This window comes from Sycon ciliatum, chromosome 8 (genome assembly GCF_964019385.1).
Source record: "Sycon ciliatum chromosome 8, ocSycCili1.1, whole genome shotgun sequence".
NCBI lineage: Eukaryota > Metazoa > Porifera > Calcarea > Leucosolenida > Sycettidae > Sycon > Sycon ciliatum.
Window position 1 is genome coordinate 23,262,236 of NC_088650.1, and position 26,810 is coordinate 23,289,045.

Here is a 26,810-nt window from a genome sequence, read left to right on the forward strand (position 1 = left end):
GCGGACTGGGTCCGATCCTAAAAAGCTGTTTTTATGAACTGTTTTTATGAACTGTTTTTATGAACTGTTTTTATGAACTGTTTTTATTGAATGGGATACGATTATGTTGAATAAACGAGGTTTGTGTCAATGGGAGATTGACTTGGAGTTTTTACGAGTTGATTCTAAACAATTATATATTTAATGAATGAAAAATTTCAAAAATAATAGGTTTTGAAATACTTCAGAAGCACAATCATGATAACAGTCTCAATCATTATCGTGATCTGAGACTGTGGTGTACTGAACGTGATAGGGTCTTATGATTTAGGGTCTGTGACTAAAGTCTTGTATCAGTTCTTCTAGAAATCCGAAAACTTGTACCGGTACATCTGCTTGTTCTCTACTAGCGAGCAACTCAAACATACCGTAACCGCCGCGCCATTCAAGTCCCAGGGAGCCAGCTGCACGGTGCTCCCGGTGAATTTCCACAGCGGTCTTTAGGGTCTGTGACTAAAGTCTTGTATCAGTTCTTCTAGAAATCCGAAAACTTGTACCGGTACATCTGCTTGTTCTCTACTAGCGAGCAACTCAAACATACCGTAACCGCCGCGCCATTCAAGTCCCAGGGAGCCAGCTGCACGGTGCTCCCGGTGAATTTCCACAGCGGTAGCAATGGCTGTGGTGATAGATATCGGGACAGACTATTGCAAGTGTGGACTGGCCGGTGATGACGCGCCCAGGACTGTGGTGCCAACGATTCTCCTGACTGATACTTATGTGGGCGAGACACCACCACACATGACTAGAAGCTTACTGTCTACGTCTCCGAAAAGACCTGTAGAACACGGTTATGTGACGGACTGGGATGGAATGGAAAAGGTTCGTACTGTAATGTTATACAGGGTTCTAGGTGGGGGCAGGCAGGGATACAAACGGTTCACCCATTTTTCCATGTTCCACTATTGCCTTGTCGCACAAAATGCAACTTACGGCCGTAGAGCACCCGGAACGATCCATTTGTGGCCACATCTTAATTCTGTGAACTGAAAAATACAATTGAAAGATGAGTAGGGCAGTGCGTCATCAGAGCAGAGGGTGCGCCAACAGTGTGTGTGTGTGTGGGGGGGGGGGGGGGGGGGGGGCGCGCGCGCGCGCGCGCGACGCTACGTGCCTCTCCCTACCCAACACCTCTTTGGCTAGAACCCTGTTATACAGAGTCTGTGCGCATACAGTAAGATCGGGCGCCGAAGAACACCTCGCCGAAGAACACCCAGGCTGGAAAACCGGCAAAATTTAAGAACAGTCCAGGCTAGAATTATCAGATTTAAGAACACTAGATCTAGATTGTACGTAGATCTACAGGCACTACGAAGAGAGAGTGAGACAAGTGGAGCATGCCACTTTTGTTCCGGCTGTGATGTCTGCGAGTGGAGGCATGGGCAAGGCAGCAACGGCCCTCTACAAACGAGTGGCCTCTCTGTTGGCGGCGAAAAGAGGGGAGCAGTATTCTCATGTGATGGCTTTCGTCAGGTGCAGGATCGCTTTTTCCCTCTTGCGGTCCTGCATCATGTGCCTCCGTGGGTGCAGAAGGCTCTCTAGCCAGCCTGCCTTGGCTGTGGGTGATACCTCTGCTGCACTGGCAGTGGTGGAGGCCCGGGTACCGGCTTAGCGTGCACGAGCGGTAACAGTGACTGGAATATTGACTTGAAGTTGAACTTGCTGCTGTTTACCTAAGTAGGTATACATTATTATGCTGTTTTTTTTGCGTGTTTTTTCGTTTTTTTCTTTTCTTTCTAGAACTTTGAGTTGAAGTTTTTGGAACACTTGGGAAAAAATATTCATTGTGTTTATTTTGCCCGTAAAAGAGGCTGTTGACGTAGATCTACATTGTACATGTATGGGAGGTGAGTACATGTCATGTACACTTGCAAACAGTAACTGCTACATGTACAGTCATTCCCATTTACGACACCCACTAGTTTAGAAGTACTACATTGCACTACATGTACATGTACATGACACACGTCATGACGTCACTCGACTCGCCGCGCGCGCGTGTGAATATTCAATAAGCACGGTCTGGCTAGAATCAAAATTTTTTAAAGAACTTTCCTAGGCTGCGCTCGAGCCCCTGCGTTCTTCGGCGCCCGATCTTACTGTACTACAAGAAATAGGCTACATGTGTTTACACGGCCGCGTCATTGGCTGTCGCCGAGCATGCTCCGCCAGCCGCATGCCGGCGGGTTAGTAAAAAGTGAAGAACGATTCGCATAGCACGCAGCAAGTGCACGTACCCTGTCGCAACAAACAAACAAATTTGAACATCTTTCTGGTCCTTGTCCGCCGTCATGATTATCACCAGTAAGTTATGTAACATGAAAAAAAACAGTACTTCGAAATACAAACAATAAAATGTTTAAAAAATGTGAAGGACGCTTCATGCAGCTTCATTGCACTTGAATAGTTTGCAGGCAACCTGCCTACACTCAAGAGAGCACTGCATTTCACACAAATCCATTAGAAGTATCGTTTCAACGTTTCGGTCTTCATGACCATCATCCTGATGACGATACTTCTACTTGTAATGGATTTGTGTGAAATGCAGTGCTCTCTGCCTGAAAACTATTCAAGTAAACTGTTAAACATGAAAAAATGTGAGCACAAGTTTTGCGACCGAGTCCACAAACTAAAACTAGATGTTGCCGAACAGTCAGACTTGCATGATTTACCACAGAACTGACAAGGAGTACCCGCCGCTGGGCATTGTGCCCACATTTTTCCATGTTACAATTCTTTCCTTTGGCTCCGCACCATCTGGGTAAGTTACATGTATGTGTTTTACCATTATCAGCAAGTCCCCCAGACAGTGCTGCCAGTCAGTTCTGTATTTGTACAAGTACAGAAATCACTCCGTCGCCTGCCTGCTTAGCCGGCTTCGCTGCGCCTGTGCGGAACTTGAGCGCAATTGCAAAATCGAAAAAGAGTTTACGTAGCTCATCAACAATGACCTACATGGAAGCGTGGATAGAGCAATGTGAGCAATGACCCAGTGTCCTTGTGGCAAAGTGACCACAGGTAGCACGAAAACCATGTAGTGAGTACATGTCACAAATGCTGGACTAACAAACGCAGCCGCCGCCACCGCCGTGTATGTATGTGTGTGTGGGTGTGTGTGTTTGTATGTGTATGTGTGTGTGTGTGTGTGTGTGTATGTGTGTGTGTGTGTATGTATGTGTGTGGTGGATACCAGGCTAAAAATAGTGGCGGTCAATTCATCAGCCTTGCAAGCTGTTGAATGGTGTAATCCCAGCACAAGTTGCTATGTCTAACATAGCTGTTCGCTATCATCGCTTCCGCGATGGGCATGTCTGAGGTCTGAGGTGTATGTGCGTGTGTGTGTGTATGTGTGTATGTATGTATGTGTGTGTATGTGTGTGTATGTGTGTGTGTGTGCGTGGCATGTGTGTGTGTGTGTGCGTGTGTGTGTGTGTGTGTGGTACATGGGGTGTGGTGTGTGTGTGTGTGTGTGTGTGTGTGTGTATGTGGCGTGTGTGTATGTGGCGTGTGTGTGTGGCGTGTGTGTGTGTGTGGCGTGTGTGTGTGTGTGTGTGTGTGTGTGTGTGTGTGTGTGTGTGTGTGTGTGTGTGTGTGTGTGTGTGTGGACCAAAAAGTAGGGATTCACTGGCCAGAAAAAGCCACTTCATAGCTGTGTGGTGTAGACTAGGCTGAATAGTGGCGGCCAATTCTTCAGCCTTGCAAGCTGTTGAATGGTGCAGTCCCAGCACAAGTTGCTATGGCTTCTGCTGTAGCATCGCTATCATAGCCTCCGGCGATGGGCGTCCAATGGTCAAGGGTGTGTGTGTGGTGTGTGTGTGTATGTGTGTGTGTGTGTGTGTGTGTGTGTGTGTGTGTGTGTGTGTGTGTGTGGCGTGTGTTTTGGTGTATGTGTGTGTGTGTGTGTGTGTTTGTTTGTGTGTGTGTGTGTGTGTGTGTGTGTGTTTGTGTGTGTGTGTGTGTGTGTGTGTGTGTGTGTGTGTGTGTGTGTGTGTGTGTGTGTGTGTGTGTGTGTGTGTGTGTGTGTGTGTGTGTGTGTGGACCAAAAAGTAGGGATTCACTGGCCAGAAAAAGCCACTTCATAGCTGTGTGGTGTAGACCAGGCTGAATAGTGGCGGCCAATTCTTCAGCCTTGCAAGCTGTTGAATGGTGCAGTCCCAGCACAAGTTGCTATGGCTTCTGCTGTAGCATCGCTATCATCGCCTCCGGCGATGGGCGTCCAATGGTCAATGGTGTGTGTGTGTGTGGTGTGTCTGTATGTGTGTGTGTGTGTGTGTGTGTGTGTGTGTGTGTGTGTGTGTGTGTGTGTGTGTGTGTGTGTGTGTGTGTGGCGTGTGTTTTGGTGTGTGTGTGTGTGTGTGTATGTGTGTGTGTGTGTGTGTGTGTGTGTGTGTGTGTGTGTGTGTGTGTGTGTGTGTGTGTGTGTGTGTGTGTGTGTGTGTAAAACACACCACACAAGGACTGTACATCATGCAAGGAATTACACTATTAGAATCCAGAACGTTGCACCATCATTCCAATCAGTAGCCTGGGAACGCAAGTCAGAACCAGCTGGTGGCAGTTCTGCCCGGATTCCATCACTTTCTGCTCCAGCGCAAACACACATGCAAATTCGCCGCAATCGGTACCCTTCATTTAGATATGCTGTGACTCCATGTGGTGAAGTGAATGAGGACATGAGTAAGGTTGCTGGGATTCACATCGGCAGTGTATCTTGTGACTATGACCATAATCCAATGCATTTGTTTGTTTTGTATTGATGGATTCTCCACAGGCCTTAGCCTGGGAGTCTCCGTTTGCGCATTTCATCTTGTGGAACGGCTGTTGTATGCAATTACTGTGTTGCCGTCCTTGCGACTCGTGGAGTACTAGTACATCGATCCTCTGGGTGTGTATCGTCTGTGTGTAGGTACTCCGCAATTGCTTCGACCGGATGAGGAAGACTTGCTCTAGAAACCAGCCCTTGCTGTACACTGAGCCTGTGCTCACACCGCTGGCTCAGCGGCAACGAATGTTACAGGTAAAGTGAATGCTGAGCCAGCATTGAGTTGCCCAGCTGCTTAATACTACTTGAGTACATAAGGCCATGGTAAAAAATACCCTTGATTCTCAAGTACGCGCGCATCGATTTTTGGCGGCGCACCGACGATTTTTTTTATTTCTATGCATGCATATGCGTGCATGAAAACGGTCAATGCGAAAGGCATGAATCCGGGAGTAGTAAAATACCGGTATTTTTCTACTCCCTGGCCTGAATAATAAAATAATCATAAATTAATTATGAACCTGTGACGTACACATGTGTGACCCTATCTTTGGAAATAAAAAAATTGTGGGAATTAAAATAAAAAATTGCTCGCTCGCACCAATTTTCACAGGCTCATGACCTGAGAATCAACTTTATTTTTTACCATGGCCTAACCAAGAGTGTGCAACTCGACGATCCCCCAGCCCACGGCGGAATTTTTTTTATGACATCAGTCTTTGGTGGCGGTTTGGCTCGCTGATGCCATCATGCGTAGCCAGAGATCAAAGTACAAAGAATTAGTTCATTACAGCTACGGTAGTCGAAGCAGAACAACGGACGATAGATCGATGTGTATTGAACCTGACGAACTCTCACCGTATCTACAAAACCAGCGCGGGAAAGCATACCCACTTCATCATACTTCTGCCAAAGAATGACGCAATAAAAAAATTCCGCAGTGGGTGAACCCATCGCAGCTCAAGATAGGAGTTGCACACTCTTGGTTATGTACTCTTGATACTAGTAATAGCCAGCTGGAATGGATGGTGATCTAGCTCAGTAGCATGGAGATTTGAGCGACTGCACGAGAGAACCCTGATACTGGCTGCATAGGATACCATTTACTGATACTGCAGCAGTATTCTTTTATTGGGAGGGGGGGGAGGAGAGGCTGCGTTATGCCACAGAACAGTGGGTAGGTGGGTAGGTACATGTATTTACAAGTAGGTAGGTAGGTGTAGCGAGCGGCATATGGAAACTGATAAGGGTACATCAGAACAGTGCACTGCAGAGTTCTACTCATGATGATATGCGTGCAACAGTGTAATTATTATGTGTGAACACAGTCAGAAGGTAGGTAGATAGGTAGGTAGGCAGGCAGGTAGGTAGGTAGGTAGGTAGGTAGGTAGGTAGGTAGGTAGGCAGGCAGGTAGGTAGGTAGGTAGGTAGGTAGGTGTGGTGGTGTGTCAACACTCAGACCGTAGTGGTACAGAACCAGTAGCATACATGAAGAATGGACCGGGGAAACTGTAGCCTCGAATTCTCAGGGTACCTGGGTGGGGAGGGGCTGATGCATTTAATGCTGAGCCAAACCTAGCGGCTGCAGACTACACTGCATAACAGATGGGACAGTACTTATTCTTTCACAATCCCCATGGTATGCACATGTTCCAACTTCACTTTATCATATCCAGTATGCACATGTTCCAACTTCACTTTATCATATCCAGTATGCACGTCACTACCGGGTCACATTTATCTGATATTGTCCGTAGCAAACTTTCACAATAGCCTAAGGAGGTTTGGATTGCACTGAGCATGCAGGGTGTAGCTATTTGTATGTGTATGTGTGAGTGTGTGTATGTGCGCGGGCCTTCGTGCGTGAATGTGTGGTATGTTGGTATGCGAATGGCTGTGCTCGCGGCCAGCTGTTGTTTGAGAATTTTGACGTGCCGGCCACGCAGAGTGAGATTCAAGCCAAGCTGTCTGTGTACACCGGTGGACGGTCGGTGTCCATGGCCGTGGAGTGTGGCGCTGGTGTCACGCAGGTCTATCCGGTCTGGGAGGGCTACACTGAGCCGGCCGCGATCAAGCGCGCCGACTTTGGTGGGCGTGATGTGACTCATTACCTTGGTGAGCTGCTCAGCCAACGTGGTCGCTCATTTCCCAGCACGGCTGATCAGCTAACACTGGACAAACTCAAAATAGACTCTTCGAGCCTGGCAATGGACTATAATGCAGATGTGGCCAGGCTGAAACAGTCAGGTAGCCTGGAAAAGAAGTATCTGCTTCCCAGCGGTGAAGCAGTGACACTGGGCGAGGAACGGCTGCGATGTCCTGAATCACTATTTGATCCATCTCTGATGGGTGTATCCTCACCAGGCGTTCACGTGCTCGCTGCGGACGCGATATCGGCGTGTCCAATCGATATACAGCGCGATCTCCTGCGCAATGTGCTCTTGTGCGGCCAAGCCATGTCGTTTCCCAACTGCAAAGAGAGGCTTCAGCGTGAACTGGAGCAACTGTTTGGTAATGGCGGTCGCACACGCGTACGTGTCGTGCAATCGCCTGATGTAAATGCATGGGTCGGCGGCTCCATTGTAGCTTCTTTGTCCTCGTTTCAGCGCTTGTGGATCACGGCTGACGAGTATAAAGAGTGTGGTCCTCATGCTTTGTATCGCCTTCTGAGACTCTGATAGCCAATGCCGGGCCGGCACAGACACGAGTGTGCATGCGAAGTCGGAATGTGCTGTCCCCACAGGATAACGCGATTCCGCGGACGTGCAACTTTCCCCGCGTTATTGGCTTTCATCCACGTACAGTCAGCAGATAGCCGCATGATTGATCTGACCGCCAGCCAACAGCGACATGTAATTACATTCCAGAGTCCTGTTCTTGAAATCTGAGACTCAGTATATATGCTCACTCTGCATGCACTATGTCCCCAGCATGGCTGTAGTGGTATTGTTCAACAGTTGCGTACGGCAATCTGATTCTGTATTGTACATATCCCTTGTTTTAATTTGCTAGTACAGAAAAAATGAACTTCGAATTACGAGTAGAGTTTGAGCGAGACATCCAAATGTCGGGAAAAACTTTTGACATTCTGCCTGCCGTATCTGCACATATTTCTGCTTTTTTAGACCAAAATTAATTGAATAGCCTGTTGAAGTACGTATCATATTACTAGAGAAGAATAGTTTTTAATTTCTGTCAAATTTCCAAAACTCATACCGGTACTTGAGTACGTGTACTTCAATCTCATAATATCCCAGTTGATCTCAGATAATGCGTTGCAGTTGCCCAGCTACTGATGTGGAATTGCTCACCGCCGCATTAAATGAAGCAGTGCAACACTGTGCTCCCAAGGTATCAGGGAGTCGCAGCATACAGGGAGACGACACGGGATCACACACAACATACTTCGACCCCGCGTTTGGAAGTTCTACAGGATCCGTGGTCTATGGCACTCGTGATTGCAGGCTTGACCTGCTGAGTTCAACTTTATTATTTGTCCAAACGCAACCCACACAAGCGATGCAATAATGCGAGCGTGGGTAATTGGCCCTGCCCCAAGGGCAACTGTAATCGGCAGCCCGGTTCGAGACTCACATGATTTAGTGTTATAGTCAGCCGTATTGTCTCCCGAACAGGCAGACATGACTCACCAGCTACTAGTCAGACCTCGCTTATCCGGTCCTCTTTTATCCGGATCCCTCGCAATCTAGAAGAATATACCTGGTTACAGATTTACAACATACGTGATGTATCCAACATCACCGGTGTTCGGTTATCCGGGTCCCTCGCTTATCCGGATAGTAGCATGGCAAACGGATAGGTCTGACTGTAACGTTAGTAGTAATCACCAGGGAGTCGTAAAATACGGTATTTTACGACTCCCTGGTAATCACAAACGTAGACATATACACGCACACACGGAAATGACCTCACCCGCACATAACACAAGGCACTGCCAGGAACGACGTAGCAAATCCGTTCGAGGACACACTCACTTCCCGCATGTAAAGACATGTTGGCTTCGGAACAGAAAATATCTAGACAGCTGAGATGAGGACGGACTTTACAGAAATAGGCAAGAAAAGAAGCGTTAGGCGGATCCTCAAGAGCACGTTAGTATAAGTATGTTTCGTGTCGGTTAAAGTTAATTAACTTAAAGTATTTACCGTGGCGGCAGGGTAAATATGACGCATGCGGGACTCAGGAGAAAAGCGATGTCCTGAACAATGTGTGTGTGTGTGTGGCGTGGATAGGCAGCAAGCGTACGGGACCGCCACATGCCATGGGCATGCCATCAACCTGAGCGCAGCCTGGCTGGCAACACAAAAAAAGGAAGAAAAAACGTACACGAAAAACAGCAACAGGATGATCAGATGATGGTGGTGGATGTTTGTTAGAATAAAATAGGATTGGCAACGCACAGATCAGCTCCCAGCAATGCACGCCCCTTGGCACAAACAACACAGCAAAAAGGGGGGAATGTACACAGAGAACATGGCTAGGCTGGCGTCGCACAGTCAAGAGTCAGCAGCAGCCTAACACGACACAAAGGTGGCGCTCTGCTGCAAAGAAAGACACACTGCATGGCAGTTAACCTAACCCAATGGACACAGAACAGTTCCCACGGCTACCACTGGGACGATACACGACACTTTGCAGACGCCAGAAACGAGTCAAGCGCAGCTCCTACCCTAACAGTAGCCAATAAATTAGCCGAACGAGAAAAAGCTGGAGAAGTCGTCGCCACCACCAAACTGAGAATGATGGTGACCGCGTCGTCCACCGCCACCTCCACCGCCCATGTGGCTGAAACCACCGCCACCCATACCTCCTCCACCACCAAAGAACGTCTGAAAAATCATGGACGGGTCGATGTCCGACATCCCTCCGCCGCCCATGTCTTCCAAATCCTGGCCGGAGTCATAGCGTGACCGCTTGCGCGAGTCAGAAAGAACGCTGTAGGCTTCACCGATCTCCTTGAACTGACGCTCGGCTTCAGCCTTCTCTTCTGCCGTATCGTTGCTGTGTCGATCGGGGTGGTGCCGCAGAGCAGCCTTTTTGTACGCTTTCTTGATCTCGTCGTCACCAGCCGATCGGGAAACTCCCAGGATCTTGTAGTAGTCTTTGCGCTGGCTCATCTTGAGTTGGCGCTTGGCCTCGCTCAGGTTCTCCTTGTTCTCGCGCGTCTTCTCCAAGTTGAACACCTTCTCATAGTCGCGCACGGCTTCTTCGTGTTGGTTGTTTTCCGTATAGCAACGGGCCCGCCGCTGGTAGGCCTTGATGTAGTTGCTGTCTAGGTCAATGGCGCTGCTGCAGTCGGCAACGGCGCGTTCGTACTCCTTTCTCCGCATGCGCACGGCCGCGCGATTACAGTAGAGCTTGGCGTTCGTCACCACATTGCACGGGTCCACGGCTAGGGCTGCTGTGTACCGCTCCTCGGATTCAGCGTTCCGACCGGCCTTGAAAGCGGCATTACCGTCCTCCTTCTTCTGTGCTAGCTGCCGCGCCAGCCGCAGTACAACTTTCGACTTGGAATGCTCAGGGTCAGAGCGCAAAATCTGAGTGAGCAGTCGTACAGCTTTATCGATGTCATCGCTATAGTATATACACAACGCACGCACGTAATTGGCGTCGGCATTGAGGTTGTCCTTCATAAGGACTTCGGTGGCTATTGTCTGGGCATCACCTAAACGCCCTTGTCGAGCCATTGACTCAGCCTGCAAAAGCTTGAATTTGAGACATGCTGGTGCTTGTTCTAATGCTTTCTTATAGTGGTACTCAGCTGTACGGTAGTCTTGCTTGCCAAAGCACTCCTCAGCTAATCCCTGCAGCCGCGCGATTTCAGTCACTGTTTCATGATCTCCTTTCGCTACTTTGTTCCGCGGCTCCAGACTCAGGACTTGCTCCAGGCTATGATGTGCTGACGGTACATCACCCAGTGCTATGAAGCATTTGGCGGCGCGCATGTGGCATTTGACAAACTTACTATCCAACCTGAGAGCATGTTGCGTATCGTCCAGAGCCTGCTGAAACTTGTCCAGCATCAAATAAGCGGCAGAACGATTTCCGTAGAATGGAGCGTGGTCAGGAGCAAGTTGTATTGCCTGGGTATAAAGCTCTACGGCTGGGCCATAGCGACCAGCTTTATATTCCTCATTTCCTCTCTCTTTGAGAGTAGTTGCGCCCTCCATCCCCTCTACTACATCCATATTCTCCATGAGCTTCTGACGAGGTTAGTTGGGGTTGTGCGAGACAACAGTGGCAGCTTCCAGCACTCAGCACTCAGAGAGATCAGAAAGGAAACGCAACATTATTGAAAAACAAAGCTATGTTCACGAAAATATGTTCCAGTGAAATGTAGGCCAAGTAAAGGAGGACTGCACAGTGAAAGTCCAAAAAGTTCCCGTGTGTTCTTCGCATAGTAGTCATTCTAGATGAGTCTTTGTACTTGTCACATGCACAGCATGCGGCGCCATTTTGGTGACGTCATCCATGGGGAACCCCCTACAGTACAATGAGTATGTAGGCCATGCCGTATCGCGTATGCGCATAATGTGCCCGTGCGCACTACAGTCCATTCAGAAAAAAATGAACTGCTAGCTTTTGGCCATAAATGGGTCAAACGTAACTCGTTGAGTTTTTTTAGAATTTTTTTCTGCAATCCCATATGGAATCCTCTTCCAATTAAATTATTAAGTTTCTGAAGTTTTTTTGTCCAAAAAGCAAGCCAGGTTTTGCCCCAAAAGCACTGAATTGGGGAAAACCATCAAAATCCAGGCCGTTTGACCCCGCCTGCAACAGTGCATTCTGCGGTTCGAACCCCAGTTCAGGCACCTTTTTGGACCCTTTTTCAAACTTCAAAGTTCGCAGCATGCACTGCACTGTGTACGATGAAATCACGAAAAATCGCCAAATACGGGAGCTCGCCAGAGCCAGGACCCATCTTTTTATGAATGGACTGCGCACTGCACATCGCGCACTGCCACTACAAAAAATATGTACAATATCATCAAGAGTACCCCCCCCCTGCCCCTTGGGGGTTATGTACTCTTGATATCATGTAGATCTACATGACATGTAGACCTACCGTAAAAGCAGAAATTTTCGGTGGGGTTTTATTTTCGGTAACTTCGGTGCCAAAATTTTTACCGAAAATAAAACGCACCGAAATTGTCCGTATTAGTCCATCAGCCAGTGGTGCCAAAGTGAGTCCCCTGTTGCACTTACAAATCGAACACCTGGAACTGACATCAATCGACAGCAAAAGCATCACTGAATCCGACCTGCCTACTTTCCCTGGCGAAACTCTTGCACTCCTTTTGCAGTGCGCCTTGGAAGTTCGACAAATTTCTTCTTCTTCATCAGCCATTACGAGGTTTTCCATCCGTTTCATCAGGACATCCAATGCGTCAGTTTTGTCAACGTTTGGTGTGGTTTTCCGTGGTGATCGACCTAAAATCGCGAAATAAATCGCCGTCGATTTGAGCAGAGGTGAGTTGGCTTGGAGCACGTACAGATTCAAAAAATATGTGTACATGCGCACCGGGAAGAAGATGAAGATGCTCACCATTTTCAAATAACTAATTCAAAAAACTACATGACTATTGTACTGCAATTGTTGTAGTTACTTGTTTGCAACTACAATGGTATCAAGTAGATAATCAAGCGAGGTACAGAGGGATTGATGGCTGATCAAAGCCCAAGGGACCAGCCCGAGGGCTTTGATCAGTCATCAAGCCCGACTGTACCTCGCTTGAATATGCTTCAGACGATCCCCAACAATTTTTTTGATTTTGAATTCAATCGCTTTATCTTTGGGTGATCTCGAGTGTGGTAGATAGTACTTCGAAGTAGTACAACTGTAACTGTACTACTACCTGGTTGCAACAAGCTCAAAGCAGCCTTGCCTTTATTTCAACTGTTTGCTGTCAGCATCCAGAGTCATGGCGTTTGCTAGTTGGTCGTAATGGAGAAAAGAACTGCATGGCATTCACTCGATGTAGAACATCCATCGCCGCAGATTCCTTACTTTTAGCTCTCCACGTAAGTCGTTCCTTATTTTTCCAGGGATCAGGACCTTCCCGGGGTGATTCCATTCAGGGTGGAAGCGTAGATCGCTTTTGCCAAACAGTAAAAACTACGCTTCAAACCTGCTTGACATGACTCGGGGTGCATACTTCGGAAACCCGAAGGTGGATGATGTTCAATACTAGCTCATTGTAATCTTCCTGAAGGTATGTATTCGGATGCTCAATTAAATAGAACAGTGAAAGAGATGTGTAATGGAACAACACTCTACAAGTAGGCGAACAACAATTTTATTATAATTTGAATCCAGGCACACGTGTAATACGGAAACTGCAATGGTTTACACTGCAAATCTTCTCGATTTGCAAGATTTTTCCCGTAATTCACAAAAATCTGAAAGTTCATTCCTGAACGCGCATGGCACTGATTGGAGATTGGGTTTAGGTCACAACAATGGCTGTCGATGAAATGCCAAAAATGGTCACTTTGTCGGCTTCCCCCTGCAGAGCGTGCAAGTCGTTTACTCTTTTTATTTGCGGATTCGGTGTACAGGGTACCTAAACTCCCCATTGAGGCCAAAATCAAGTATTCGATTTCTAAGTGCAACAGGGTGCTTGAATTTGACGACTTCTGAGTTCTTGGGCTGATGGACTATATAGTACTAGTACACTTACCTGGAACGCGGGTTTACCGAAAATTTCCCTCCGCCGAACCACCGATTTTGGAGAATACCAAAAATATTACACCACCGAAAATTTCTGCTTTTACAGTAGTACCTACACAGCTACAGCTCAGGACAGGAGAAGCACCAATCCGGCATTTTTTGGGGGTTATGTACCTAATTATATCATGTACATGTAGATCTACATGACATGTAGACCTAGTACCTACACAGCTCAGGACAGGAGAAGCACCAATCCGCCATTAGTATTACCAGGCCTACTCGCAAAATGTTGTAGTACTAGTAGTAGGCCTGGGGATTGGTGCTTCTCCTAGATCCTGATCTCCTGCCCCATGACTGCGTGCGTGTAATTGTAATGTACACAATGCACAAGGACTCCAACAGGTTTTATTTTATTTCATTTTTTACAAAATACAACATTAATTATTATTGTGGAACTTGAGTACACAACAATAAAGGCCGATTCACAATACAACTTCTTGCGCGGCGACATGCGACTTGCGACACCTGCGACGAGCTGCGACAGCGACGCACAATTCACAATCTTTTTCATGTTTGCGACATCCTTATACGGTAATTATCATAATTCTGCACTATATATGTAGTACTACTATGCGCACGTGCACCCAGGGTAGAAACTATACTCCATCATTTGTGTATGTCGCATGTTGCAAAAGTTGGACTTTCTTCTGCGACATGTCGACAGGTGCCTTGCGACTGTACGCGACAGGCAGTTTCAAAGTTCTTGTAACTGTCGCAAATCGCGTGTCGCGTCGCAGAAAGTTGTATTGTGAAATAGGGGCTCAGAAGACCATAGGTCTGTGGGAAACGCCCTAGTAAAATGAATAAAATAATAATAATAATGATAATAAAAGTGAACCGGCCTTAAGAGACAAAAGGAAAGGCTTTTAATAAACTGGAGGATGTACCCAGTGTGCTGACAGCGGGGTGCTCAACACCGCGGAGGCACTCTGTTCTGTAATAATAATAAAAACAACGTAGCCTGTAAAATGTAAAGCTGAGTTACTGAGTACAGTTATCCGGTATCCACGTCCGGTATTCTCACATGCGAGCCGCGTGACCTGGGCCTCGGCAACAACCAGCTCAGCAGACTCTGGATGCCAAACTGATCGCTCACGGAAAAGACCTGGTGAACCTCGCAAACATGTGATGCATGATAGCAATAGGGCAAATGACAGACGGCACCAGATGTAACTTACATGTATATTACATGGGAGTACTGCTCCTTCCTCCTGTCCGCTCTCAATAACGCGATTCGGCAATTCGGACTACCAGCACACCAACACAGAGAGTATTTTAGTGCAAGATCATGTGAGACTGATTAGCTCCTACTCCCTGCCATATTTAGCTATGGATCACTTTCACGCTGTGACCTCAGCTCTCTGATATCCGAATCGCACACTCTGTTGATACTTCAAAGTACATTCAAAGCACATTGCTATACCCGTGCGCCCAGGGGACTCTGTGATCGGAACATACACTGTAGAGTACTGTAAACTGCCGAATATTCGCGACGGATTAATGTTCGCTACTTTCGCGAGAAGAGCGTAACGCGAATATTAACCAGCGTGAAATCAAGCTTCAACAGTGCGTGTATATAGGTGGCTTCGGTGCTTCGCGAACTTTTGCCATCACAAACTTGCTGGTTCTAAGAAATCGCGCAAATTTAGTGACGCGAATATTGGGTGGTTTACAGTATCCCTATAAGTCCATTTCAAAAAGATTAGCAATCAGGTTTTGGTCTTAAAAAGTATGAAGATAAGGGAAATTTGAACAACAAAGTACATAGAATGGCTTGTTAGGACGCGGCAAATTGTTCTGTGAAGGTTTCGGAACAATTGGACCAGCCGTTAAGGAGTTAGAATTTCGGCCAGGTTTCCGGCCTTTTCCCATGGTTCACAATTTGCCCTGGATGTCAGTATCGATTTTTTTATCAAAACCCACGATTTATCCTTTCCTTTTTGGCCTCGTGGTTATGAATGCTGTCTGCTGACCATGAAGTTGTAAGTTCAAATCCCAAACTTTTTTTCATTGTTTTGGTGATCACGCTGCACAAAAAGTACAAGCCAAAGGTGGCTGCGCCAAACGACTTGTTGTTGTTGGAGCTCGCGTTTCCTGCCGAACTAACTTACTGACACTTGACTGGTTCATGCCATGTGAACACACCCACAACACTGAAACGGTAGCTGTAGCTACGTGTTGTTGAATACTGTACAACGTTAACTGTACAACGGCACATCGATCGATCGATTTCTCTTTGAGAATTATTTTAGATATTTTCAAGATCGCCAATTTATTTGAATTTAGAAGTCAACGCCGTCTTCTATCAGCTTTCACAGGCGTCTGCTTTTCTCAAAATGTCGTCGAAGTCACACGGATAGCTTTGCCAAGTCATGGCCTTGGGAATGAGTCTGTGTCGATGTCGTTTTCGTCACATCGCGATATCGTTAGAGTAAATTGCATCGCAGCTCAAAGAAATTGGGCACGAAACGAATTGGGACCCATCCCGCTCGTCAACATTTACCACACTTTCGACATGTCCTCTCTGACTCCATGTCGATACGAGGAAGAACTCGTCTGTTGTAAACCAGACGTACATGTACCGACGTGAGTGAGTTGTCATTTTCATGCTTTCGCGCGGATTATTTCTTCGAGTTCACAGTGAGTTTTTCCAGCCAGCTCTCGAGCGCGCATACGGTAAGACGGCAAACTCCCCGGGCGATCGCCAGGATTGCTAATCTTTTTGAAACTGACTGTAGTAATAACTTTTAAAAACTTAAAAACCCGAACCAAAGTTGCCACACGTAAGGTATTGCAGACATGCATGCACATGCACAACTTGATGTACGTGTAGTATCTATAATAATTACTGTAGGTGTAAAAGTTAAATAGACGATACTGAAAGAACACACTTGAATACTGTGGTGACAGTTCAGACGTCAACCAGTTCAGATCCCACTTACTTGCAGTGCTGTGCTGGATCCCAACGTCTGAATGGCCACCCCGATATTCCGTGACACCGATCCTAGATCAGTGAGTACTGATCTGCATGCCTGCAGTATTACACATAATATTATTATCTACATAACTGTACACATACATGAATATCTGAAGTACCTTGTGCGTATCCGAGCGTCATCTTGCACTTATTCTTCACTGATGGAACACTAAATCATAGGGATAGGACCAACATCAGGCTCTTGAACAGCAACATTTCTTAAAGTACCCCGCGCTAGTACTTTACAGTACTAGTGTACGTTCATGCGCATGTTTCTGGTCAAGAGCCTGATGTTTGCCCCCTTCCCAAGCGTTATAGCATGTTTGTCTCAAAGGAAACTATTCTCCATGTGCTAACACTAAGACTACCTCAAAGGGCACGACTGTACTTGAAGTAATACTTTATAAGAGAGTGCTATTCACAAGTTCTAGCCGGCATTCGGTACTCTCACAGCCTTCAGTTCAGTAATGAGATCTGCATGATCGAAACAGCTGTGTGGAGAACTTTATGCCAGTACCTACAACACAGTCAACAGATCGGGCCTGTGTTGCCAGTGTGATGAATGTGATTGACTGAATAGCATGTGTGGTGGTGGTGGTGGTGGTGGGTTGGAGTACTAGTAACTACTAAATGGGGCATTTTTGGTGGTGGTGGTGGTGGTGATATTTCGCGAAATTGTGTGGAGAGAAAAAGAGTCCGTGAAGATTTATAACAGTGCGAGCACGGAAAAGTGCATGCGTGCTTGAAGAACTCGCCGAGGAAAGAGAAAGTAATCGCTGCGAAGCTCTACAAGTTCGCGTTGATGTTTTCGAACTTTCGTGCTCTGTTTCTGTGCTCGTTCCCAGTACACTTGGGCCAATGTTTCTCGTCATGAATAGGCCGAAAGCTTTTCTTTACCCTCCTGACCGTTGGATACCCTGCAGCTTCCACAGCATTACACTGTTACTGATGATGGTGGAATGAAACGGAAACGCTGAAGAATAGTTTTTGACAAAGAAGAGGACCAAGGAACTACAAGTTGCGCTATAATGCCCACTAACACCACGGGTTACTTGACAATCAGCTCATATCATTGCACAACACTAACCGACGGTACCGACGTTCTACAACTAACTGCCAGTCAGCTCTAGCACGTCTTGGATGCCCACTCCAACAGCCTTCCAACTTGGAAGGTTCTAAGTTATAGTCATAACATAGGGGGGAGGTGCGCGCAGCCAGGACAATCACACGCTGAAAGTCTCAGCTGTGAAGGACGTTGGCGGCTGTACATGCATGTCGATTACGATACTGGCAAGACCATTGGATGGTCAAACCACGATTCATGATTCCCCTCCTATGCAATACTACAACTTATCAGGACCTTCCAAGTTGGAAGACTGTTTGAGGGCGCATCCAAGACGTGCATGAGCTGATTGTCAAGTAGCTCGTGGTGTTAGTGGACATTATAGCGTAACTTGTAGTTCCTTGGTCCTTTTCTTTGTTATAAATGAATTCTCGGCTCTCCATCCAAGTCAATAATTTTTGAAGTTGATAGTACAGTCAAGTTCGCTAATAACGACTGCGGATATAACGACAATTAATTTGCGAACAACGACAGAATGTCCATGCCCAGAGCAATGTTCCATCTAACTGTAATACATACAAAGAGACTTCGGCATAAGGACACTTCACGAACTGTTGGCCAAAAAATCCGATTTTTCCACAGTAGACCCCGGACCCTGTCGTACCACTCCCTCCCCCCCCCCCCCCCCCCCCCCCCCCGCTGCCCTGTGACCGCCCTCCCTGGTTTACCCTAATTGCAATTTTGCGGGTTCTGGAATGAAACTGCAGGAAGCGTCCAAACGGATCTTGAATCTGAAAAAATGATCCCAAAAAACTTCACATCACTGTCATCAGGTGATTGGGACACCAGGCCAGGTGCCTTACTGAATCCCATGGAAAACATGCTGCCACTTTGGCACTTGTCAAATCTCTTGACACTGACAGTCGAGTCGTGTGCGTACATGCGTGTGGACGTACACCGACGTCACGTACAGCTGTAGTGTCGCACTCACAGTCACACAGCCACAGCCACTGCCGCTGGGTTCATGCTGATAATAATGACATTATGAATATGAGGCTCTGCATGCACGTGCTTGTTATGTGAACGGAGTAAGCTGAGATGCACAAACTCGGTGTTGAGACCGTCAGTGCTAGTGCTACATCATACATAAACATGTAGATCTCCCTGGTCCAGAACTCGGGAACACACAAACACGGGCGATTTGATCGGCAGCTAGTGAGTACATATCTACGATGCGGTCATACCTGCGATCAAGATCCTGACAGTCAATACGACGTTGATTCTATCGAATTGTTGAGATCTCTTCCGGTGTCGTGTTTGGAGCAGCGCCCTTTTCCTTGCTGGCTGGCAGAGTTTTTGCGCTGGTTCTTCAGTGGAGACCTGGTCAGTGGGTGTTGTTCTGGAAAACTGTTACGGTTCTTGTTCGGCTGGTCGCCAGGGCAGGAATGTCTTGAAGAATGGTGAGCTGGCAAGTGCTGATGCTGTGCGGCGTTGTGGCGCTTGTAGCGACGCTGGACACAAGCGCACCACTCATTCGAGGTGAGTCTGAATGAAGTCAAAAGTACGCTCAGGCTGGCCAATGTATTTCTTCCGCTGTGAAAGCGCAACCTTTCCAGGAGCCTGCATGCTGCAAGGTCTCTCCATTAGGAGCCGTTGCGCTATTCCGCCATGTGTGTCCGGTAGTACAAAACTAGTCACACCACCTGCAGTGGAGTGCTGCTGGCTGTTCTGCTGGCACAGAGTCAGTGTCGGACCTACCAGTACCAGAAACAGAAAATTTTAATAATTCAGAATGCACTCCTACTGGCCTTACCGCCTACCGGTGACGAACAAAACAATTATCTGCGACGGTCTAGCCGGGTGCCTCGACTGTACTATCGGCGTTTGCGAGTTGTGCGTGCGTCCGGTCCAGTTAGCGTTGCGGTGTGATGTTTGTTTTCATGCTGAGCGAAATACCGTGATCACTGGCGAGTGCAGTGATGCGTGGTGCAGTATCATGAACTGTCAGTCCCGTGTCGGTGTGTGGCTAGCTGGAAAGAAAGAGGAAAATGTTGCTTTCACCAGCTGGCCAATCCGCTCCGAAAATCATATTTTTCTGCATTGGTATCTTCTTTAATTAATACATCGGTATCTTCTGTACCTGATGTGCATCGTGGGTAGTACATGTACACGCTGTACCAGCTCTTGTGATTCACGCGCAAAAGGCGCAGTGTGTGCTTTGGATCCAGTTCTTGTGCCCATGGCATGCATGGCAAGTGCATGGGGTCATCCTTGGGCTGATGCCTGATGGTCCACTTACCTGCTCATTCAGTTGCCTAGCAAGACTGATCACAGGCTAAGCATACTGCATAGCATAGCTAAGATTCATCAGGTACTGCTAGTACAATCATGTACAGTTGTGGCATAGTACATAATTATTATCATACCAGCATACGTGTAGAACACCCAACACAAGTATCGGTACATGGACGTCATGTGATACCAATCCAGTAGAATAAGCACCACTATAGCGAACTACCACTATAGCAAACCCCACTATTTATTTATTTTATTTATTTATTTCTGCACCTCGTGGCATGTCAAGACAGCCAATTAAATTGAGGAGAGGGTGAGACCAACCACGGAAGAAGAGAAGAAAAGAAAATGAAGAGCATGTACACAAAGTGGGAAGGGATTAGCAACTTACAAAGCAATGGGATGCTCAGCGAGCTATTGAACCTCACTTCAGCGAACCCCGAATAGCAAATCCCCACTATATCAAACTCTCGCTATAGCGAACTCCTACTATTGAACCTCACTTTAGTAAACCCCGAGTAGCGAATCCCCACTATATCAAACTCTCGCTATAGCGAACTCCTAGTATGGCGAATCCCCACTACTGTATAGCGGAACCAACAGTTCAAGCAGAACACCAGCCAGTAAAGGAATAGGAATACTAATGTTCAGATCTTAAGACAAGGCTCATATGTAGACTCCTCGCACATAGACAGAACTAAACTGCTACGTAGATAAGGGGCAGCTAAGTTAGTTACGTGCCAAAGCCGAATAGATAGTGTGTGCGTAAGCGGGAGCCGGCTGCCAACAGCCTCACCCAGAAGGATTGCAAGACTGACTGAAAGACCAGGCTGTGCCTGCCTGTAGGCAGTACAGCAGAGAAAGGTGACACTATTTACAAAAACGATGTGCCCACTGTACATAGTCGCCGCTTTCACCTGGCCTGCATGTGGTGTTGAAAAACTGAGTGTGCATCTAAGCGCCCTCCCGGGGGGGGGGGGGGGGGGACACTAAGATATTATGTGTGGAGGCTCAGCATAGGTGTGAGTTGCAGCTTAGTGTCTTGAGACACTGGCAGTTGTGGGATAGTTTAAGTTGTAGGTGCCCCGTCAGGCGAAATAGCACGTCATAGTACATTCGAGATCAGCGGGAAGAAGATGACGACGTCCACTAATTTAGTATCTGTGCACACAAATCTGCTGTGTGTGTTACTCTGTGTGTCAGCTATGGCATCATCGCCTGTGGTTCCATGCCTAGCATGTACGTCTGAACCATCCTGCAAAGTTTGAATGACGTAGGTTGAGCGATCGCTCCGCGAAACATACTTTTTGAAATTCTCTTCATAGTATATCTTCCACCATTGAAATTTCGAATTTCTTCGAATTTTGTGCTGAGAGGGGTGGCTTGCAACATGGATATGGCTTGTTCCAGACATGCTTTGGAGCCATCGCCTGTTGAAACAGTGGCTGGAAGCTGCCCTGCAACTGTTCCAACAGGAAATTAATCGATCCGAGAAAGCGCGAGTCCGCGAATCTCGGTTGAATATTGAGTATTTCAAGCCTTTTCTCGACGATAATGGAGTTCTTTTTGGAGATGGACGTCGCGGCAAAGGACATGGTGTCCGACTTCTGGCGTCTGGTGAAGCCAGGGATCATTTGTCCAGTCAGGTCGGCAGCCTAACCGTCGGTAAGCTTGTGTTTGGATCCCGTTCTGCTCGATGTGGTAGATCACAAACAATTTGATATCGCACAAATTGATCTCAGCATCGTGCGTACGGTATTTTATATTCAGAAAATCCCAAAGTGTCTCTGTGTGGCCGTCCTATGCCACGAGAAACTCCAATCAGGTTCCTATGTCCTCTGCCTTCATGATTGAATGTCCACTTCGTTTGAACAACGAACACAACAATCGAGGACGGCTTTGCAATGAAAAATACAGCTATACTGGAGCTGAAAAAAAGAAGAAAAAAACGTGCTCAGGATGAGACTCGAGTACACGCATACTCTCCCAGCAGGTGAAACGCAAAATTTTGTGAAAAATGCGTGTCGCCGACTGACCAGTAATTTCGCCTGACGATGCCCATTCAGTAAAGTGTTGAGTTACTGCTGCTGTATAGTAGCAGCTTGGGTGTTGAAAACTGTTCATATGAGTTCACTCTGACACTGCTGATGAGCAATTATGTGTTTAATAATACTTGACACGCTTTTAACACCTCCAAGTCATTACCAAGTGATGATACACATCGGTGCCTTACTTGCATACACATGCAGTGTTGGACGGCCCAAGTATATGTGTGTGTGTGTGTGTGTGTGTGTGTGTCACAGTGTGTGTGTGTGTGTGTGTGTGTGTGTGTATGTGTGTATGCGTATATCCAGGGCCGGCGCCACTGGTACGGCCGGTATGGCCAGCGGGCCGTACCAACTTCCCAAAAAGTCGGTCCACGTGGAACGTCCAAAACCTGGGAGAAAAAGTTTCAATGTATGATTTTGTACGGGGAATCGCCCAGAGTACAGGATTTGCCGGCTAAATTCCAAAACATTTCGGGGGACGACCCCCAGACCCCCCTTAAAGATGGCCCTTCGGCCACACCGCTCCGCAGAAGCTGCCTCCGGCCCTGATATCTGGTATACTCCGAGTCACTGAGGTGTGCAAAGTGGGTGTGGACTGTGGAGTGTCTTGTCTGTGATGCCTTCGGGGTTGGGCAGGCCAGATAGTCTGCATTGATAATAATAGCCGGATGCGGGGTGCTGCTGCCCGATGAGCAGTGGCTAGTTAGCCGGGTGCTGTGTGGGCATAAAGGTAGTGCCCAATATGCACCAAGTGAGGGTTGGCGCTTGACATTGTTACCGAGCTACGTAACCGTCGTTAGATAGTTTACATCTTTGTACAACTGCAGTAGTGCCTTTTCGGAAACGAGCTTTTTACCTCGCTACCTCTCATATCAGGCTAGCTGCATCTCTAGCTTAGACCATGGTTAGGCAGTCACTGCAGAAGGTCACATGATACAGGGTGGTGTATCTTACACACTTTGCAGCCTTGGTCAAACCGCGTCTTTGAGACGAACTGGCCCAACCGTGATGCAAGCCGCGGCAATTGGTCAAGTTCAGTCACACTAACATCGAAGTGTGATGAGCCACCGTGCCATGTAGGATTTGTGTCATGTATGGCACGGCTACATCTGCATTGAAGATGCAAACACAAATGCGTGGAGACATGGCACAAAAGTCCGCTGTCGCGTTTCAAGAGATTTCGAGCTGCGTTACCATGAGCACTGTAGAAATATGACATCAAAGTGGCATTGTGTCCCACCGAAGACCGAGTCTGATCTGAGCCTTGCATTTTGAACTGAAGTTTCAGTCATGCGGTCATGCAGTATCCACCCAATCACATGCAGGAGCCCAGACCCTGACTACGCGAGCTCTTGACCCACAACCATGCAGTGGTGTGAGTTGCTGTAGTGAATCTGTTCTGCTATGATACTTTGAATCTGAACCAAACACAGCTGCATGCCGCAAACAGCACGGTCTTTTTTTTATACCATCTCGGTGAACAGGTGTTTTAAAAATCATCCTGCTGTCGATATTTATTTTATGTTCCGCAGATGGATCGGCCTCACACAACGTTTTGAGCCAGGAAGAGCAGCGGCCTGCTAGGAAGGCACCCAACCAAGAGAGAGCATTCACCCAGGTCGATGATGCTGTGCGTGTTGAAGAGGCACCGATTGCTGGTGCCGCTCAAGGTGAGCATGTACATCGGCGAGCAGCGCCAACCCAGAACCAAGACACTGCATCAACCGTCCCGCCTAACACTGCTAGAATGCCTGATGTGCGGTCGTCCTCACTAAACACCGTTCTGCTGATTAGTAAGTACAAGCAGGCAGGAAAGAACTTGCTGAAACATTCCTTCAAGGGCTGGAAAGTACGCTTTGTAGTACTGATGTCAGGCAGTCTTAACCCTTTATGGACCAATTAAATTAGTGTGGAAAATGCGGCATTCGATTGACTGCTGTAACTCAAGAACGGTTGTGATTTGTTACAAGTTGTGTGAAGATTGGTTAAAGGGGAAGTATACCCTAAAATCAAATTTTCACCAGTTGTAGTCTTCGGGGTGCTGAGTCGAATGGTCTTGGTCCGAGGAAGCTGCGACGCTCCCTTCCTACTTGAATCCCAATCGAACTCGCGCACTTCCACCGAAACTGGGTGACTGTGCCCTACTAGATGGGGATTTGTATGCAAAATCTCACTAAAAGCGCCATTTCGTTCTTATAAAAGCACGGATGACCGCGATTGGCCCATATGTTGTAGTCTTTTGGACGCTGAGTCGACTGGTTTTGGTCCGAAAAGGCTGCGATGCAGCGTTCCTCCTTTATTCCCAATCGAACATGGTTGAAGAAGCGGTCACGTGGTCCTGGTTGCCCAAATCACCTGGTCACCACGCCAGCAGGCGACAACTTTCACACCAAGGTTCAACTCGAGTGACAGGACTGCACCCAAAAAAGGTCAAACAGGCTAGTAAGTTGTACCCTGCAGGCACGGTGACCAGGTGACTGGTGTACGCAGGAGCACGTGACCGCTTGTTCAACCATGTTCGATTGGGAATAAAGGAGGAACGCTGCATCGCAGCCTTTTCAGACCAAAACCAGTCGACTCAGCGTCCAAAAGACTACAACATATGGGCCAATCGCGGTCATCCGTGCTTTTATAAGAACGAAATGGCGCTTTTAGTGACATTTTGCATACAAATCCCCATCTAGTAGGGCGCAGTCACCCAGTTTCGGTGGAAGTGCGCGAGTTCGATTGGGATTCAAGTAGGAAGGGAGCGTCTCAGCTTCCTCGGACCAAGACCATTCGACTCAGCACCCCGAAGACTACAACTGGTGAACATTTGATTTTAGGGTATACTTCCCCTTTAACCCTTTAACCGTCAGACCATACATTTGTGGGTCGAATTCGACCCATCATTTGAAATACTCGCACTGGAATGATTTTTTACCCACGATAGAAAATTTACTATCGATTCGGTCGCGAATTTTCCAGGCTTTCTGTTGCAGAAATCCGCGTTGAGCTACGATGTAGTGGAGCAGAGTTATCAAGCGCTGAGTACTGCACGCTTGTCACTTCCGCTGCGCTGGGCGCGCGGCTGACGTCGTCACGGGATTTCCCCGTTTCTTCACGCGCTCTGTGACTGTTGCTCGCGACCAACGTATTCCTCACGAAATGCTCGATCTCTCAAAAAAAATTTGAACACTCTACGATGAAGGAGACGGCCATGGCGGAGTTTTGAACTTGTCATTTGCATGCCTGGCGTTGAGACGACGTCGCTGCGTTCCAGCGCTGGTTGTGTGACTGTTGAGGCGAAGAATGTGGTATCATCGTGCTGGTCTCGTCCAGAGCTTTCCAACGAGCCCAAGATTATAAAAATCGAGTGAGTACAACTAAAGTTATGACCTGGCAAAGTTGAAATTTCGTTCGTCGTTTCAATGGGTGAAATTTATATGACGGTTAAAGGGTTAAGATGGACAAAGCTTTCATATAAAAAAAGACCAGACCGAATTCGGATAAACAAAAGTTGCCAAAGTGAAGTGTTGAAAAACTTTTGTAAGGTTGTCTATTTTGCTAATTTTATAAAGGTGTCAAGGAGTTGCCGAGTTGCACACACTCGGCTGTGCGCGATTGATTCTGTGTTTTAAGGATGCTGTAGAATTGGCAATTGATTCCCCTTGCATACTGGCCACTAAAGTATTTATTGGTTCCGGTGCATGTTCTTGTTAGGCCGGATGTGACGTGCACACATGTGCTTGTGAGATGGAGTATTGATACGGGGAGTGGGTAACTTGTGTAGTCTATACAAACATACAGTGGTGGTGGTGCGGGGTGAAATCCAGCCGCGTGGCTATAACAGCTGGGTGGGCTGCAAAACCCTAGCATTGTGAGCAATAGGGTCGCGCAGTGAATGCAACTCTCCTGCATTGATGGGGTTGGATTTCACTATGCATTCACACACTACCCTGCTGGCCCCGGTGAAGACGATGGCAGCTAAACGCTAAGAACTTCTGCAGTAAAGCCAGAGCAGCTCTGAAATGCGAATTTTTGGTTGGAGATTGTGTCGGTCCATGCACCCCGCTCTGGAGACGATCCTGATAGTATCATTGGAAGTGTTTGAGTGTTCAGGCTGAGATCATGGTGCGAGGGACCTGGCACTACGAGGCTAGGACCTGCTGCAAGACAGAAATGCAGTCTCAATGAGGCATTCTCTCAACTCCTCGGCCTTGGGCTTGCATGTGTCTTGGACCTCCAACCCAATCACCAGGCTATTATTGTTGCATACAATAGATCAGCTTCAAGTTGCAAAGCCTACTTTTCTCACCTGGAACTATGGCGGTGAATACACGCCTGCCCACACACACTCTCTAGGCTGCAAAGTTCTTCTGGCAAAGAGCTCTCCTTCTAACCACCATCACCGGCACCACCACCATCAGTTGGCGCCTGGCGCCTAGTCGATGCATGGCTAGTGGTATCCGACATAGCAGGCTGGCAAAGAGCTTGGCACATAGAAGATGACACAGCAACGACATAGCTCGATTGCGACGTGCGTTTCATCCCCGCTGGACTCATCAGGCAATCTTCTTCTTGGATGTCTTCATACGAAGCCTTCCTCGGGAGAATGAAGTTGAACGGACCACTGCAGCTGTACTTATGGTTGATTAATATGGCGGTAAATACACGCCTGCCCACACACCCTCTCTAGCGGGGACGAAACGTACGTCGCAATCGAGCTATGTCGTTGCTGTGTCATCTTCTATGTGCCATGCGCTACCTCTTTGCCAGCCTGCTATGTCGGATACCACTAGCCATGCATCGACTAGGCGCCAGGCGCCAACTGATGGTGGTGGGCACGGGTGGTGGTGGTTAGAAGGAGAGCTCTGTGCCAGAATAGCTTTGCA

At 47.5% G+C, this 26,810-nt stretch overlaps 3 protein-coding genes and 1 long non-coding RNA gene across 5 annotated transcripts in view; 2 read left to right on the forward strand and 2 right to left on the reverse strand.

The window, feature by feature from the left end:
• The first annotated feature begins 216 nt into the window (after positions 1 to 216).
• LOC135822396 (actin-3-like) lies at positions 217 to 8,072 on the forward strand. The gene is made up of 3 exons (XM_065335153.1): positions 217 to 861; positions 4,946 to 5,056; positions 6,712 to 8,072. Exons 1-3 carry the CDS (start codon positions 655 to 657, stop codon positions 7,477 to 7,479), a joined length of 1,086 nt encoding a protein of 361 aa, XP_065191225.1. The 5' UTR covers positions 217 to 654; the 3' UTR covers positions 7,480 to 8,072.
• Positions 8,073 to 8,775: 703 nt separating this feature from the next.
• Positions 8,776 to 11,187, reverse strand: LOC135822393 (dnaJ homolog subfamily C member 7-like). The gene has a single exon (XM_065335149.1). The coding sequence runs from the start codon at positions 11,017 to 11,019 to the stop codon at positions 9,511 to 9,513; it is 1,509 nt and encodes a 502-aa protein (XP_065191221.1). The 5' UTR covers positions 11,020 to 11,187; the 3' UTR covers positions 8,776 to 9,510.
• A 3,303-nt stretch (positions 11,188 to 14,490) lies between these two features.
• LOC135822399 (uncharacterized) lies at positions 14,491 to 18,945 on the reverse strand. The gene is made up of 3 exons (XR_010554477.1): positions 18,838 to 18,945; positions 16,496 to 16,585; positions 14,491 to 14,800 (listed from the first exon to the last, which is right to left on the reverse strand). It is a non-coding gene; the product is annotated as an uncharacterized LOC135822399 (long non-coding RNA).
• Positions 18,901 to 26,810, forward strand: part of LOC135822394 (uncharacterized) — a 12,047-nt gene continuing 4,137 nt past the window's right edge. The window contains exons 1-2 of one of the 2 annotated variants that reach the window (XM_065335150.1): positions 18,901 to 19,132; positions 23,469 to 23,729. In XM_065335150.1, the coding sequence (XP_065191222.1) occupies positions 19,051 to 19,132; positions 23,469 to 23,729 (343 nt within the window). In that variant the 5' untranslated portion in view covers positions 18,901 to 19,050. The remainder of the gene's footprint in view (positions 19,133 to 23,468; positions 23,730 to 26,810) is intronic. The other variant, XM_065335151.1, reaches the window with a different exon arrangement.